Source organism: Trichomycterus rosablanca, chromosome 3, assembly GCF_030014385.1.
Source record: "Trichomycterus rosablanca isolate fTriRos1 chromosome 3, fTriRos1.hap1, whole genome shotgun sequence".
Lineage (NCBI taxonomy): Eukaryota > Metazoa > Chordata > Actinopteri > Siluriformes > Trichomycteridae > Trichomycterus > Trichomycterus rosablanca.
In genome coordinates this window covers 44,927,445-44,946,006 of record NC_085990.1, presented here as the reverse complement: position 1 = coordinate 44,946,006, position 18,562 = coordinate 44,927,445, and the positions used below count along the sequence as shown (strand labels likewise).

The 18,562-nt window shown below is 40.8% G+C and overlaps 1 protein-coding gene across 8 annotated transcripts in view; it reads left to right on the top strand.

Annotated features, from left to right (window-relative positions):
- The window catches only part of ptprub (protein tyrosine phosphatase receptor type Ub), a 516,837-nt gene that overhangs the window by 489,389 nt on the left and 8,886 nt on the right, over window positions 1-18,562 (top strand). For 7 of the 8 annotated variants that reach the window (XM_062991362.1, XM_062991366.1, XM_062991365.1 and 4 more), the window contains one exon: window positions 9,687-10,001. In XM_062991362.1, coding sequence (XP_062847432.1) covers window positions 9,687-10,001 — 315 coding nt within the window. Of the gene's footprint in view, window positions 1-9,686; window positions 10,002-16,723; window positions 16,820-18,562 lie in introns of those variants that run through there. The other variant, XM_062991367.1, reaches the window with a different exon arrangement.

Genomic DNA, 18,562 nt, shown 5'->3' with positions numbered 1-18,562 from the left:
GTTAATTTGACGGTTATTCCACACAAATCCAGATTCGTCTCATATTCACACGTTTTAACTTACTGCTTGAGCCAAGTGCTGAACAACGGGCAGTTTGCTATGAGGCTGGCGCTGAGCAAAACGCAAAATGCTTCTTATGTGAATGTGCCCTAACAGTATTAACCATGTGGTGATTAAAAATTTAGACATGTAGGTATTAGACTCTAGTATATACATTGTGGTGTCAATTAATTATGAGAACTGAGTTGTAAACTGTCCCAAATACACTGACAAGGCATAACATTATGACCACTGACAGGTGAAGTGAATAACACTGATTATCTCTTCATTACGGCACCTGTTAGTGGGTGGGATATATTAGGCAGCAAGTGAACATTTTATCCTCAAAGTTGGTGTTGGAAGCAGGAAAAATGGGCAAGCGTAAGGATTCAGTTTGACAAGGGCCAAATTGTAATGGCTAGACGACTGGGTCACAGCATCTCCAAAACTGCATCTCCTATAGGATGTTCCTGGTCTGCATTGGTCAGTATCTATCAAAACTGGTAAACCGGCGACAGGGTCATGGGCGGCCAAGGCTCATTGATGCACTCGGGGAGCAAAGGCTGGCCTGTGTGGTCCGATTCAACAAAGCATCTGTGGGATGTGCTGGACAAACAAGTCCAATCCATGGAGGCCCCATCTCACAACTTACAGGAGTTAAAGTATCTCCTTGGTGCCAGATACCACAGCACACCTTCAGTGGTCTAGTGGAGTCCATGCCTCAATGGGTCAGGGCTGTTTTGACAGCAAAAGGGGGACCAACACAATATTAGGAAGGTGGTCATAATGTCATGCCTGATCGGTGTATAAAGGCACAGATTCCAACAGATACCCTTTGAAATTCTCTAGAAAGATTTTCCTGAGGAGCTGAGGCTGTTATAACTTGAACTTGCTTTATAAATTATGCCTGTCTGAAGTCTGGGAGTCTGTGATCTGTAAGTCTGATCTGATTGCAGTTGTGCTGATGCTTTGCCAGGTTCGTGTGATGCAACTATTGCCAATAGCTGCTTATGTATTGACCTTTTCCTCTCAGTATTATATCCAGAACATTAAATGGAAGCTCAGCAGAGATCAAATCAGACAGACCTGCCAATGCTCAAAAATTGTGGAGCTAATTTTGACTCTTTGGCTCAGCACTGTCTCTGCTTTGCTCTGTTATAAGCCACATTAAAGCCTAATTTTACTGCCTTCTCACTTAGGTCCTCAGATTGAGAGACGATAATAGCAGACTCTAAATGCAAATTACATATCTTGAAACAACTGTAGAGCTTTTATCAGCTATTTGGTGGATGCAGTAACACACAGTTGGCCAAAATATAAAAGAGCAGCTAATTATTTGAAATCACTGGGTCATTTTAGCTCCAAATGCTGGAGATATCATGAGGGTCTTTGGAAAACGTATGTCCTGATGTATACAGTTTGTAAGTAATGCAGTATAGTACAGTACTTTACACCATATGTGAAGGTTGACCCTCTTATTCTGAAATCATGGGTTTTAATATGGAGTCGGTTCACTAGATTTATGAACAAGACTGCTGACTTCTGGCTTGGTCTATGTATTCAAATCCATTTTTTCAGGGCTTGGATAGGGGCACTCGGTAAAACACGCTAGCACACCAGAGCGCCTGCACAGAGACGGGGGATAGTGAGTGATCAAGGTGTGTCTCTCCGTACACAAAGCTGACAAAAGCTGACAAAGCTGGCTCAGTGGGTAGCACTGTCGCCTCACAGCAAAAAGGTCCTTTCTGTGTGGAGTTTGCATGTGTGGGTTATGCGTGGGTTTCCTCCGGGCCCAAAGACATGCAGTGAGGTGAATCCAATCCAATCAGTCCATGACTGTGTAACATGTAACTACTGTTTCTGTCATGAACCAAAGTGTGTAAAACATGACGTTAAAATCCTAATAAATAAATAATTATTGTCATCTATATCTAAAATTAGCTCATTTCTATACTTAATATCTATTTGGTCACTTGTTGGTTGCATACCTGTGTCCTGCAGTACATCTGTCTGAAAGCATCTGCACTCATTGTTTCTATTATGCATTTATTTTATTTATTAATTCTTACTAACTACTGGTCAGGATAGAGAATATGTGCACTATGCGCATGCAAGAAACACACCCTAAACAGGGCGCCAGTCCATCGCAGGGTGAGACTAACACATTTACTTACTCGCAAAGAAACAAGGAACTAATTCACCTTCTAGCATACTTTTTGTAAGTAAGAAAAGACTCTTTATAGCCGCTCAGGTGACGCAGCGGTAAAAACACACGCTGGAAACAGAGCTGGATCTTGAATACATCGTATCGAATCTCAGCTCTTCCTGCCGGCTAAGGCTGAGCGGCCACATGAACAACGATTGGCCTGTTGTTCAGATGGGCGGGACTAAACCGGATGGGGTCTCTCTCTCTCATGTCTGGTGCAATTACGACCTCTGCTCTCAGGGTGTGTCTCTCTGTATACAACGCTGAGCTGCACTGCACTCGTCAAAGTGTAGGTGATAAGATGCATAGGGCTGCTGCCCACATGTTGGAGGGGGCGTGGGTTAGCTTTGTTCTCCTCAATGAGAGCTGGTATCGGCATTGGCGGAAAAGAAGCATGACGCAATCAGGCAATTGGACGCGCTAAAAGGGAGAAAAAGGGGAGAAAATGCATAAAATATATATATACAGTGTATCACAAAAGTGAGTACACCCCTCACATTTCTGCAGATATTTAAGTATATCTTTTCATGGGACAACACTGACAAAATGACACTTTGACACAATGAAAAGTAGTCTGTGTGCAGCTTATATAACAGTGTAAATTTATTCTTCCCTCAAAATAACTCAATATACAGCCATTAATGTCTAAACCACCGGCAACAAAAGTGAGTACACCCCTAAGAGACTACACCCCTAAATGTCCAAATTGAGCACTGCTTGTCATTTTCCATTCAAAATGTCATGTGATTTGTTAGTGTTACTAGGTCTCAGGTGTGCATAGGAAGCAGGTGTGTTCAATTTAGTAGTACAGCTCTCACACTCTCTCATACTGGTCACTGAAAGTTCCAACATGGCACCTCATGGCAAAGAACTCTCTGAGGATCTTAAAAGACGAATTGTTGCGCTACATGAAGATGGCCAAGGCTACAAGAAGATTGCCAACACCCTGAAACTGAGCTGCAGCACAGTGGCCAAGATCATCCAGCGTTTTAAAAGAGCAGGGTCCACTCAGAACAGACCTCGCGTTGGTCGTCCAAAGAAGCTGAGTGCACGTGCTCAGCGTCACATCCAACTGCTGTCTTTGAAAGATAGGCGCAGGAGTGCTGTCAGCATTGCTGCAGAGATTGAAAAGGTGGGGGGTCAGCCTGTCAGTGCTCAGACCATACGCCGCACACTACATCAAATTGGTCTGCATGGCTGTCACCCCAGAAGGAAGCCTCTTCTGAAGTCTCTACACAAGAAAGCCCGCAAACAGTTTGCTGAAGACATGTCAACAAAGGACATGGATTACTGGAACCATGTCCTATGGTCTGATGAGACCAAGATTAATTTGTTTGCTTCAGATGGTCTCAAGCATGTGTGGCGGCAATCAGGTGAGGAGTACAAAGATAAGTGTGTCATGCCTACAGTCAAGCATGGTGGTGGGAATGCCATGGTCTGGGGCTGCATGAGTGCAGCAGGTGTTGGGGAGTTACATTTCATTGAGGGACACATGAACTCCAATATGTACTGTGAAATACTGAAGCAGAGCATGATCCCCTCCCTCCGGAAACTGGGTCGCAGGGCAGTGTTCCAGCATGATAATGACCCCAAACACACCTCTAAGACGACCACTGCTTTATTAAAGAGGCTGAGGGTAAAGGTGATGGACTGGCCAAGCATGTCTCCAGACCTAAACCCAATACAACATCTTTGGGGCATCCTGAAGCGGAAGGTGGAGGAGCGCAAAGTCTCGAATATCCGCCAGCTCCGTGATGTCGTCATGGAGGAGTGGAAAAGCATTCCAGTGGCAACCTGTGAAGCTCTGGTAAACTCCATGCCCAGGAGAGTTAAGGCAGTTCTGGGAAATAATGGTGGCCACACAAAATATTGACACTTTAGGAACTTTTACTAAGGGGTGTACTCACTTTTGTTGCCGGTGGTTTAGACATTAATGGCTGTATATTGAGTTATTTTGAGGGAAGAATAAATTTACACTGTTATATAAGCTGCACACAGACTACTTTTCATTGTGTCAAAGTGTCATTTTGTCAGTGTTGTCCCATGAAAAGATATACTTAAATATCTGCAGAAATGTGAGGGGTGTACTCACTTTTGTGATACACTGTATATATATATATATATATATATATATATATATATATATATATATATATATATATATATATATATATATATATATATATATACAGTGTATCACAAAAGTGAGTACACCCCTCACATTTCTGCAAATATTTCATTATATCTTTTCATGGGACAACACTATAGACATGAAACTTGGATATAACTTAGAGTAGTCAGTGTACAACTTGTATAGCAGTGTAGATTTACTGTCTTCTGAAAATAACTCAACACACAGCCATTAATGTCTAAATGGCTGGCAACATAAGTGAGTACACCCCACAGTGAACATGTCCAAATTGTGCCCAAAGTGTCAATATTTTGTGTGACCACCATTATTATCCAGCACTGCCTTAACCCTCCTGGGCATGGAATTCACTAGAGCTGCACAGGTTGCTACTGGAATCCTCTTCCACTCCTCCATGATGACATCACGGAGCTGGTGGATGTTAGACACCTTAAACTCCTCCACCTTCCACTTGAGGATGCGCCACAGGTGCTCAATTGGGTTTAGTCCATCACCTTTACCTTCAGCTTCCTCAGCAAGGCAGTTGTCATCTTGGAGGTTGTGTTTGGGGTCGTTATCCTGTTGGAAAACTGCCATGAGGCCCAGTTTTCGAAGGTAGGGGATCATGCTCTGTTTCAGAATGTCACAGTACATGTTGGAATTCATGTTTCCCTCAATGAACTGCAGCTCCCCAGTGCCAGCAACACTCATGCAGCCCAAGACCATGATGCTACCACCACCATGCTTGACTGTAGGCAAGATACAGTTGTCTTGGTACTTCTCACCAGGGCGCCGCCACACATGCTGGACACCATCTGAGCCAAACAAGTTTATCTTGGTCTCGTCAGACCACAGGGCATTCCAGTAATCCATGTTCTTGGACTGCTTGTCTTCAGCAAACTGTTTGCTGGCTTTCTTGTGCGTCAGCTTCCTTCTGGGATGACGACCATGCAGACCGAGTTGATGCAGTGTGCGGCGTATGGTCTGAGCACTGACAGGCTGACCTCCCACGTCTTCAACCTCTGCAGCAATGCTGGCAGCACTCATGTGTCTATTTTTTAAAGCCAACCTCTGGATATGACGCCGAACATGTGGACTCAACTTCTTTGGTCGACCCTGGCGAAGCCTGTTCCGAGTGGAACCTGTCCTGGAAAACCGCTGTATGACCTTGGCCACCATGCTGTAGCTCAGTTTCAGGGTGTTAGCAATCTTCTTATAGCCCAGGCCATCTTTGTGGAGAGCAACAATTCTATTTCTCACATCCTCAGAGAGTTCTTTGCCATGAGGTGCCATGTTGAATATCCAGTGGCCAGTATGAGAGAATTGTACCCAAAACACCAAATTTAACAGCCCTGCTCCCCATTTACACCTGGGACCTTGACACATGACACCAGGGAGGGACAACGACACATTTGGGCACAATTTGGACATGTTCACTGTGGGGTGTACTCACTTATGTTGCCAGCTATTTAGACATTAATGGCTTTGTGTTGAGTTATTTTCAGAAGACAGTAAATCTACACTGCTATACAAGCTGTACACTGACTACTCTAAGTTATATCCAAGTTTCATGTCTATAGTGTTGTCCCATGAAAAGATATAATCAAATATTTGCAAAAATGTGAGGGGTGTACTCACTTTTGTGATACACTGTATATACCATCTATAAAGAAAAGACTCTTTATAGATGGTGACCGGGAGCATGGATCAAACCCGGGTTCTCAGGATATTGGTGTGCCACCATGCTACCTTGTTATGCTTCTCCACTCCTTTTTTCCTTTCCCCACTCGTTCTACTCCTATACTTCTTAGATAAGAACCCCTTACCCTTGAAAAATATCTTGTGTCAGGCTTTTACTGACTTGTAACAGCTTCACTTCAATTCAGGAATCGAAATTTACAGTTAAAAACATGAGCATCACTATCGATTTAAAATGCAAAGCTAAATCACTGCTCCTCTCCTTTCTCTCCGTTTTACTTTTAAGCTGCATCTTCCATTATTATGCCCCAGATGAATAATGGCATAATTATCTCTGTGTGGTTTCTAGCTTTGACAGAGGGAACAGGCACAGAAATGTGTTGGATGAGCGAGGGCACACTGCTGTTAAACAGCAGGGTGTTTTGCATGCTTTGATCCAGGAATGCCATCTCTCTGGCTCTGGCGCTCAAACTGGCATCCTCTCCGTCATAACTTTTCAACCTAACTTTTCATAACTTTACATAATGTTTCAATTAGCATTTTCTCTGTATGTTTACACTGTTTATTAAAGAGTAAAATGTTGCTTTTACTACAAGGAATTTGCCCGCACCATAGGTATGCCGTGTTCTCATTTTAGTGGATGGAATCACACCGTTCTCATTCATTATAAATGAACTTGGCCTGATTTCCAGTTTTTTTGTTCAGTCATTTCAGCAGTGGTGTGTAATGCATTTTAAAATTGAATAGGAAATCTGCAGTTAGCACAGAACCCCATCTGCAGTGACCAGATGCATGATGCTGCTGTGTAAAGTGTAAATCATCCTAATCACCCCGGTGCCAGCGTGCCGCTTCCATTCCCCTCTGTATAGATGTGTTTCCCTACAGGATCGCAGTCCCTTTCTTTTATTTTCATTTTTTTTTCTTGATTCTCCTCATCTTCTCCCCTGTGTTTGTCAAACTCTCTTAATTATCTGCCTATCTGTCTTTATTACCGTTGCCTTTCATTTTTGTTTCTGCATTCTCCTCTTCTGTACGTCTTTAGTGAGATTTTTCAGCAGCACAAAAACTTTCTTGGTTTGACTAAAGCAAACACATAAATATGTTAGTCAGGATCAGCCTGAAGCCATGGAGAAATAATCAATATATTCATTTTTCATATGATAATTATGAAAGTAGATGCAATATGAGCTATATGAAGGTGCAGATTCCCACAGACACTCTTTAGAATTCTCTAGAAGTGCTTTCCTAAAGAGATGAGGCTGTTATAACTTTGGGGAAAGAACTCTGTATTAACACACATTCTTTTAGCATGGGGTGTCTAAAAGCTCATGTTAACTTTCTTTTGTTCATATAGTCTTTGTGTTTGACCAAAGCAAATGATCTATATATATAACATTATGACCACCTTCCTAACATTGTGCTGGTTCCCCTTCTGCTGCCCCATACGCAACAAACTGTGATGCACTGTGTATTCTGACACCTTTCTATCAGAACCAGCATTAGCGTCTTCAGCAGTTTGAGCTACAGTAGCTCGTCTGTTGAATCGAACCACACGGGCCAGCCTTCGCTCCCCACGTGCATCAATGAGCCTTGGCCGCCCATGACCCTGTCGCCATTTTACCACTGTTCCTTCCTTGGACCACTTTTAATAGATACTGACTACTGCAGACCAGGAACACCCTACAAGAGCTGCAGTCTAGCCATCACAATTTGGCCCTTGTCAAACTCGCTCGAATCCTTACGCATTTTTTCCTGCTTCTAACACATCAGCTTTGAGGATAAAATGTTCACTTGCTGCCTAATAGATCCCATCCACTAACAGGTGCCGTGATGAAGAGATAATCTTATTCACTTCACCTGTCAGTGCTCATAATGTTATGCCTGTGTTGGTGTATATACTGTATATTCATATGATACAGTGTACAGATATACAAATGATTGCCTTAGTTATTATATATTGCTCAGCCTAAATGATTTTAGATTATTTAACAAAGCACAAAAAGACTCAAATAAACAAATTGAATACAGTAGACAGGAGCTCTTGGTCTGACACTGTGATAGGATGCCACACTTCTGTTACATCAGTTCATCATTATTCATTTCTGCCCTACTAGAGCTCGTCAGCTAAAAATATTGTTATTGTGAACTGGAAACACCAAGGAGCCAGAACAAGCCTTGAAGCTGTATGCCACACAAATTCTACCAGTGACTGTTGGGTGAAAATTGGCTGTGCTGGAAATAACCACTTACTATTAGAGTCCAAACTGGCTCTAAAAGCAAAATTAGCAAAAAATGGAATATTTATTTATTTACACAAATGATAAATAAGGATTTTATTTATTAAAGAGACATCATTTAAAATGCATTTCATTCCTGTGGATACTCAGTCAGTTCTTCACATAATTGGTGAGCCAACCAAGCCAGCGCTATAGAATATAAATCTCATTCTATTCAGTCTCAACTTTTCAGTTTAGATTTAAACAGTTACCCTAACATTTCCACAAAAATACTTTGACATGATTTATTAAATTTTTAGGGCTTAAAAAACACAAGGTAAAAAAAAAAGATAATTTCTAAGTCTACATTTACGCTTTCGGCGTTTAGCAGATGCTTTTATCCAAAGCGACTTTCAATTGTGACCATACACATTTCAAGCAATTAGGGATTAAGGCCCTGCTCAAGGACACACTAATGGTGTGGCAGATGTAGGGCTTGAACCTGCAACCTTCCAATCAGTAACTAAATCACTAATCCACCACTATTCCTTTAGAATTCTATCAATCCATCATCAGATACATTGTTTCAAAATGGAAATAAGGGAAAAGTGTATCTACTCAGGAGTGAACTATCTGCTAAAATGGAAGGGTTTGCAAACAACTTGTCTAGAATGTAACAAATAATAATAATAATAATAATAATCTAATACTACTACTACTACTACTACTACTAATAATAATAATAATAATAAATGTAATAATAATAATCTAATATTAATAATAATAATTTAATAATAATAATCTAATAATACTAATACTGATGCTACTACTACTACTAATAATAATAATATTCTAATAATAATAATAACAATAATAATAATAATAAATATTCTAAAGAACTGAATAGGAAGTGTTAATTAAGGTACATTTATATAACTAAACAGTACAGGAGAAACATTACAAAAATTATGAAAAGGTAAAAGGAAGTAATTGCTGATCAAGAGAAACATCCTTTAAAAAACATTTATTTAAAAAAAGAATTCATTTTCATTGCATAATGGCATAATGTTTAATGGGCAAACAGCCTAACTTGGAATTGGTAGTGATACGATGCGATTGTGATTAATAACTTTTTTACAAAGATGATTTGTTTGATACTTTTGACTTGTTGTATACAGGAAAGGCCCTTTGCCAAACTTTCATCACAAAATTTATAGCATTTTCAAATATCTGATGTGGCCACAGCACTCAAAGTTGATAATTATTCAGGATGTCCACATACTTTTGGCCATATATAATAAAGCAAAAGAATTACAAAGGTAGGAATAATTTTTTTGAAGTACTGTTCCACATTTTTAAGTGCACTATATTTTGTGTGTCTGTTTTTTTCACCCCGCAGACATTGAACTCTGTAACACCCCATCTGGACGTAGAGGAGTGTAGCATCGCACTTTTGCCACGGAACCGTGAGAAGAACCGCAGTATGGACGTTCTGCCACCAGACCGTGCTCTGGCATTCCTGATCACCACTGAAGGAGAGAGCAACAACTACATTAATGCTGCTCTTACTGATAGCTTTTACCGCCCAGCAGCCTTTATAGTGACCCCCCACCCTCTGTCTGGCACCACCACTGATTTCTGGAGGCTGGTGTTCGACTACGGCTGCACCTCTATTGTCATGCTTAACCAGCTGAACCAGTCCAACTCAGCTTGGGTAAGTTACATTTCTTCTTACTGTACTTAAAATGTAACATCTTTATATGCTATAACACATTGCAGTCAATACACTGCAAGAGTTTCGGGTATGTTGATGCCACTCTTCATTTGCATTAAATTATTAATACAGCCATGCAATCATCATCGACATAGACTGGCAGTACAGAGTTATACAATAGACAGGAGCTCTTGGTCTAACACTGTGATAGGATGCCACACTTCTGTTACATCATTATTCATTTCTGGCCTAATAGAGCTTATCAGCTAAAATATTGTTATTGTGAACTGGAAACACCAAGGAGCCAGAACAGGCCTTGAAGTTGTAAGCCAAACAAATTCTACCAGGGTAAATTCTGCTGCTAAAAATTGGCTCACTACTTACTACTAGAGTCCAAACTGGCTGTAAAAGCAAACGTAGGACAAAAACTGAATATTTATTTATATATTTGTTTGTTTATTTTTTTTGTGTTTTTTGTATTTATTTATGTGTTTAGTTTTTTTTGTGTGTTTTGTGTGTATGTATGTTTAAATGTATTTATTTGTTTATTTGGGTATTTATTTTTGTATTTATTATTCTGTATTTATTTTTTGTATTTATTATTATTATTGTATTTGTTTATTTTTATTTGTGTATTTATTTTTTGCATTTATTATTATTATAGTTATTATTGTATTTGTTCATTTTTATTTGTGTATTTATTTTTTGTTTTTATTATTATGATTATTATAATTATTATTAATTATTATATTTGTTTATTTTTATTTCTGTATTTTTTGCATTTATTATTATTATTATTATTATTATTATTATTATTATTATTCACTCTAAAGGAGCAGACAGACATTTGTGGCAACCATTTAGTTTTTTTTTCCCTGTTACAGTCTAACAGTACTTAACACTAAGCACAAGGCACAGTCCATAGACAAATCATTTGTTGATTTTACTGTGAAATAACTTGGCTGCTTTGCACAAAGCTCTGATTTTAACTTTATTCATCACCACTAGAATGAATTCAAACGCTGGCTGCAAGTGTTTTTATTTCTCCACGTTGGTGCTTGATGTCACTAATGCTCTTATAGCTAAATTAAAGTCATTGTAGTCATTTTCTTGCAGTAAGATCCAAAATCTAGTTGTTGGCCTTGCCAGAACACTGAAGGCTTTTTTAAATAGTAAAGATAATTTAACTCTAATGGAGTAACCATAGTTATCTCAGGCCCCCTCCTCGGTTCAAGGATGGTCGTTCCCTCTTCACATAGATGACTCTTTGACTCCCCGTTCAAACCAGCATTCCTCCTTGTCAAGGATCTGCACATCTTCATCATTAAATGAGTGGCCGCTGGCTTGCAGGTGAGTGTAAACCGCCAGAGTCCTGGCCAGAAGAGGTCGATCTTCTATGTTGGACCATCAGTTTCGCCAGTGGCTGTTTAGTTTCCCCGATGTACAGTTCCCGACAATCCTCCCGGCACCTAACAGAATACACTACATTACTCTGTTTGTGTCGAGGGACCCGGTCCTTACGGTGAACTAATTTCTGGTGTAGTGTGTTTTGGGGTTTGAAAGCTGTCTAGTAAGGTACTTTAAATTGGAACAGTATTTTGACAGAATAATGAGGGAGCATTGGGCAGACAATCAAACAAGGAATTGGTTGTGATACAATGCGATTGTGATTAATACATATATATATATTTTTATGTGTGTGTGTGTGTGTGTGTGTGTGTGTGTGTGTGCACTTTTACCCATGTAGATAATAAAGGTTCTTCATTATAGTTTTCCATTGGTAACCGCACTATATGCTATATGCTTCCCAAATCATAACTGTTATACAGCAGCTATAAAAAAGGATGAGGAAAATGTTCGTTTTCTTGCACATTTACTGTGTAATGCTGCAGGGGTTTGTTTTTCTCCCCCTCCAGATGTTGCTTTGCTTTGTTTGCTCTAAATGCTAGAGTTTTATTTTAGTCTCTGCTCCATTGTCTTTTTCTCTTTCTCTTTATGTCTTGGTTTGTTCACTCTGTGCCATTCGCTTTTGTGTCTTTCAGTGTTTCTTTCACTTCATTTAACACTCGAGCGGATTAGGGTTTATAGCCTTGGTCTCCATCTACTCTTATTACTGTATCAAATTATTTCTCTCTCTGCCTCTGTCTCGTATTCTGGCTTTCATTTTTTAGGCTTCTGGATTTCCTTTTTTGTTTTAGTTAAGGCTTATTCAGTAAGTCATTTATGTTAGTCAAACATCAGTACTTAAATATTTGATAGTAATTGCTTATAGATCAAACTAGCAGTTGGTCATTTTTAATGAGCAGTGGAAGCAGTGCCCTGTTATTAGCAATTAATAATTAATTAATTGTCTGTTTTACCACTGTTTTATCCTGATCAGGGTTGCGGTGGGTCCGATACATTGGACAAAAAGCAGCAAACATGCTGGACAGGTTGCCAGTGTATCACAGGACACATTCACACATACATTCCCACACACACATATTTAACCCACAGAGACATGGAGAACATGCAAACTCCACTCAGAAAGGAATCTGGATGCCAGGCTAGAAAATTGAAAGCTTATTGCTATGAGGCGACAGCGCTACTCACTGCACCGCCAAGCCTCCCCCGCCAGCAAAAGATTCATACAAAAGTAGTCACTTGAAAACAATATGTACGATAAACACAATATACAGTAACACATACAGTGTATCACAAAAGTGAGTACACCCCTCACATTTCTGCAAATATTTTATTATATCTTTTCATGGGACAACACTATAGACATGAAACTTGGATATAACTTAGAGTAGTCAGTGTACAGCTTGTATAGCAGTGTAGATTTACTGTCTTCTGAAAATAACTCAACACACAGCCATTAATGTCTAAATGGCTGGCAACATAAGTGAGTACACCCCACAGTGAACATGTCCAAATTGTGCCCAAAGTGTCAATATTTTGTGTGACCACCATTATTATCCAGCACTGCCTTAACCCTCCTGGGCATGGAATTCACCAGAGCTGCACAGGTTGCTACTGGAATCCTCTTCCACTCCTCCATGATGACATCACAGAGCTGGTGGATGTTAGACACCTTGAACTCCTCCACCTTCCACTTGAGGATGCGCCACAGGTGCTCAATTGGGTTTAGTCCATCACCTTTACCTTCAGCTTCCTCAGCAAGGCAGTTGTCATCTTGGAGGTTGTGTTTGGGGTCGTTATCCTGTTTGAAAACTGCCATGAGGCCCAGTTTTCGAAGGGAGGGGATCATGCTCTGTTTCAGAATGTCACAGTACATGTTGGAATTCATGTTTCCCTCAATGAACCGCAGCTCCCCAGTGCCAGCAACACTCATGCAGCCCAAGACCATGATGCTACCACCACCATGCTTGACTGTAGGCAAGATACAGTTGTCTTGGTACTTCTCACCAGGGCGCCGCCACACATGCTGGACACCATCTGAGCCAAACAAGTTTATCTTGGTCTCGTCAGACCACAGGGCATTCCAGTAATCCATGTTCTTGGACTGCTTGTCTTCAGCAAACTGTTTGCGGGCTTTCTTGTGCGTCAGCTTCCTTCTGGGATGACGACCATGCAGACCGAGTTGATGCAGTGTGCGGCGTATGGTCTGAGCACTGACAGGCTGACCTCCCACGTCTTCAACCTCTGCAGCAATGCTGGCAGCACTCATGTGTCTATTTTTTAAAGCCAACCTCTGGATATGACGCAGAACACGTGGACTCGACTTCTTTGGTCGACCCTGGCGAAGCCTGTTCCGAGTGGAACCTGTCCTGGAAAACCGCTGTATGACCTTGGCCACCATGCTGTAGCTCAGTTTCAGGGTGTTAGCAATCTTCTTATAGCCCAGGCCATCTTTGTGGAGAGCAACAATTCTATTTCTCACATCCTCAGAGAGTTCTTTGCCATAAGGTGCCATGTTGAATATCCAGTGGCCAGTATGAGAGAATTGTACCCAAAACACCAAATTTAACAGCCCTGCTCCCCATTTACACCTGGGACCTTGACACATGACACCAGGGAGGGACAACGACACATTTGGGCACAATTTGGACATGTTCACTGTGGGGTGTACTCACTTATGTTGCCAGCTATTTAGACATTAATGGCTGTGTGTTGAGTTATTTTCAGAAGACAGTAAATCTACACTGCTATACAAGCTGTACACTGACTACTCTAAGTTATATCCAAGTTTTATTTCTATAGTGTTGTCCCATGAAATGATATAATAAAATATTTGCAGAAATGTGAGGGGTGTACTCACTTTTGTGATACACTGTAGTTTATTTGCCCACTAAGGCCTCTAATGCCTAGTTCACACTACACGGGAGGCTGGTGCTGCAGCCTATTCCAGCTTTTCAATGGGCGCAAGGCACACAGTAACACCCTGGACGGGGCACCAGTCCATTGCAGGGCAGACACACATACACACACAGACACACACACACACACACACACTAATTCAAACGCAGCATTGCAAAAAATATATTTATTTACCTCCAACTCACTACAGAACAGACATTCATCAGCACATCAGCGCACAAACAACTTTGATCGCTCGCTTATTGTTGACATGCATTTTTGGACATGGTATCATTAAACCCTTTGTCACTTCTCATGTGTGTTTTTGTGACAAAACGTAGTTTGGGAGACCAGACAGACTCGCCTGAGTCCTCCCGGTGATAGATGGTGTAGTGTGTGACCCCCTACCGCCGATCAGTCGTGTAGTGTGATAACCACAACGACTTAAAAGACTCCCGATTGCAAGAGATCCAGTTGTGATCTGACAGCTTGGGAAGTCGTGTAATGTGAACTTTGAGTTCAGTATCAGGAAAAACATTTGCTTTTTAATAATTGCACGTTTTTGTTGCAGAAATACTTACGTGTTGATTTTGAGCCTAAACTTTATATTATGAACAGAATAATGTACATCTGGGCTTGCAATTACTTTCTGCATACTGTGTTGTACCAAATAGGTATGCAATTTCATCATAAAATGGGTAATTCTTTTACTTATGTAACATGCATCCAGTCTCTCTATCTGCAATTCATGGGTATTAATACAAGTATATTCTTGGTTGTCTGTGTCAGTGATTATACGTCTCAGTATTTAAGGATAATAGTATGGACAATATTTCTCTTTCTACTCAGTCTTATCGAGGCCTGTCTACTCCATTCTCTTGCTCATTTTATCACCTGTTCTCAGTAACCATATGTCTCATTATATGCTGTATTCTCTGCTGACTTTTGAATTCTGTGTTCAGTGTTGAGGAAGTAATTGATGTAAGTCCTTTAGTTTAATTTTTGCCTAACAGTTATAAAATAAAAGTTGTGCTCATTGAAAAAGTACAGTGGGGGAAACAAGTATAGCACTTTAACAAAAGCCCCACTGCTTTGGAATGAACTGGAACATTAGTGGAGGCTTTCTTGAGCCCATCTATACACATGCTTTGTTGAGTAGGTTCCTTTTTTGCTGCCAAAACAGCCCTGACTTGTTGAGGCATAGAGTCTGATACCTTTCTATCAGAACCAGCATTAACTTCTTCAGCAGTTTGAGCTACAGTAGCTCATCTGTTGGATCGGACCACATGAGCCAGCCTTCGATTCCCACGTGCATCAGTGAGCCTTGGCCACCCATGATCCTGTCGCCAGTTTACCACTGTTCCTTCCTTGGACCACTTTTCCTTCCTTGGACCACTTTTGATAGATACTGACCACCGCAGACCTGGAACACCCCACAAGAGCTGCAGTTTTGGAGATGCTCTGACCCAGTCGTCTAGCCATCACAATTTGGTTCTTGTCAGACTCACTCAAATCCTTACGCTTGCCCATTTGTCCTGCTTTTAACACATCAACTTTGAGGATAAAATGTTCACTTGCTGCCTAGTATATCCCACCCACTAACAGGTGCCATGATGAAGAAATCAGTGTTATTCACTTCACCTCTCAGTGGTCATAATGTTATGCCTTGTTGGTGTATTTTAACACCAGTTGTTTTTTAAATGAAATGTCCAACAAGCTCATAGTCAGGTGTCCAAATACTTTTCATTTCATTTCATCTTTGGCATTTAGCTGACGCTTTTATCCAAAGGGGAAGTACAGTACTGTGACAGTATATGGTCTAAGCAATTGAGGGTTAAGGGCCTTGCTTAAGGGCCCAACAGTGGCAACCTGGCAGTGGTTGGGCTTGAACCAGCAATTTTTCGATTACTAGTCCAGTACCTTAAGTGCTAGGCTACAAATGCCCTACTGCTACAACTTTTGGCTATATTGTGTATCTTTAAAATCATTTTACTAAAAGAGAAGTCATTGGTAGGGTTTGTTTACTTCTTTTTAATCAAAAATACCACCGTACTGATTTCCCTGTACAAGACTAAGAAATAAATGCTGTAAGGACGGACTGTTGATTTGTTCATTATCAAGTCATCAACAAAATGTACATTTGAGTTCCATGGCTTTGATTTTGTGTTGTTTGTGTCTCTGATGCCCAAGAGGCAGTTGACCTTCAAAAAACAACCTCATCCAGTCAGAGAGCCCAGATGCCTGATTGGATATTTGCTTTAATTCTCTCTCTCTCTCTCTCTCTCTCTCTCTCTCTCTCTCTCTCTCTCTCGCTCGCTCGCTCTCTCTCTCTCTCTCGCTCGCTCTCTCTCTCTCTCTCTCTCTCTCTCTCTCTCTCTCTCTCTCTCTCTCTCTCAATTCAATTCAATTCAATTCAAAAGTGCTTTATTAGCATGACAAATATTCACATTTGTATTGCCAAAGCGCATTTACAAACTAGATAATAAATGGGGGGAAAAAAAAAAAAAAAAAAAAAAAAAAAATTGCATACATAAACATTTATATTAATTTAAAGAATGTTCAATAACATTAGTAATTAGCCTTAAAAAATAACAGAAACAAATTAGAACAACAAGTATATAAAGTGTGTATACAGTGTATCACAAAAGTGAGTACACCCCTCACATTTCTGCAGATATTTAAGTATATCTTTTCATGGGACAACACTGACAAAATGACACTTTGACACAATGAAAAGTAGTCTGTGTGCAGCTTATATAACAGTGTAAATTTATTCTTCCCTCAAAATAACTCAATATACAGCCATTAATGTCTAAACCACCGGCAACAAAAGTGAGTACACCCCTAAGAGACTACACCCCGAAATGTCCAAATTGAGCACTGCTTGCCATTTTCCCTCCAAAATGTCATGTGATTTGTTAGTGTTACTAGGTCTCAGGTGTGCATAGGGAGCAGGTGTGTTCAATTTAGTAGTACAGCTCTCACACTCTCTCATACTGGTCACTGAAAGTTCCAACATGGCACCTCATGGCAAAGAACTCTCTGAGGATCTTAAAAGACGAATTGTTGCGCTACATGAAGATGGCCAAGGCTACAAGAAGATTGCCAACACCCTGAAACTGAGCTGCAGCACAGTGGCCAAGATCATCCAGCGTTTTAAAAGAGCAGGGTCCACTCAGAACAGACCTCGCGTTGGTCGTCTAAAGAAGCTGAGTGCACGTGCTCAGCGTCACATCCAACTGCTGTCTTTGAAAGATAGGTGCAGGAGTGCTGTCAGCATTGCTGCAGAGATTGAAAAGGTGGGGGGTCAGCCTGTCAGTGCTCAGACCATACGCCGCACACTACATCAAATTGGTCTGCATGGCTGTCACCCCAGAAGGAAGCCTCTTCTGAAGTCTCTACACAAGAAAGCCCACAAACAGTTTGCTGAAGACATGTCAACAAAGGACATGGATTACTGGAACCATGTCCTATGGTCTGATGAGACCAAGATTAATTTGTTTGGTTCAGATGGTCTCAAGCATGTGTGGCGGCAATCAGGTGAGGAGTACAAAGATAAGTGTGTCATGCCTACAGTCAAGCATGGTGGTGGAAATGCCATGGTCTGGGGCTGCATGAGTGCAGCAGGTGTTGGGGAGTTACATTTCATTGAAAGACACATGAACTCCAATATGTACTGTGAAATACTGAAGCAGAGCATGATCCCCTCCCTCCGGAAACTGGGTCGCAGGGCAGTGTTCCAGCATGATAATGACCCCAAACACACCTCTAAGACGACCACTGCTTTATTGAAGAGGCTGAGGGTAAAGGTGATGGACTGGCCAAGCATGTCTCCAGACCTAAACCCAATAGAACATCTTTGGGGCATCCTCAAGCGGAAGGTGGAGGAGCGTAAAGTCTCGAATATCCGCCAGCTCCGTGATGTCATCATGGAGGAGTGGAAAAGCATTCCAGTGGCAACCTGTGAAGCTCTGGTAAACTCCATGCCCAGGAGAGTTAAGGCAGTTCTGGGAAATAATGGTGGCCACACAAAATATTGACACTTCAGGAACTTTCACTAAGGGGTGTACTCACTTTTGTTGCCGGTGGTTTAGACATTAATGGCTGTATATTGAGTTATTTTGAGGGAAGAATAAATTTACACTGTTATATAAGCTGCACACAGACTACTTTTCATTGTGTCAAAGTGTCATTTTGTCAGTGTTGTCCCATGAAAAGATATACTTAAATATCTGCAGAAATGTGAGGGGTGTACTCAC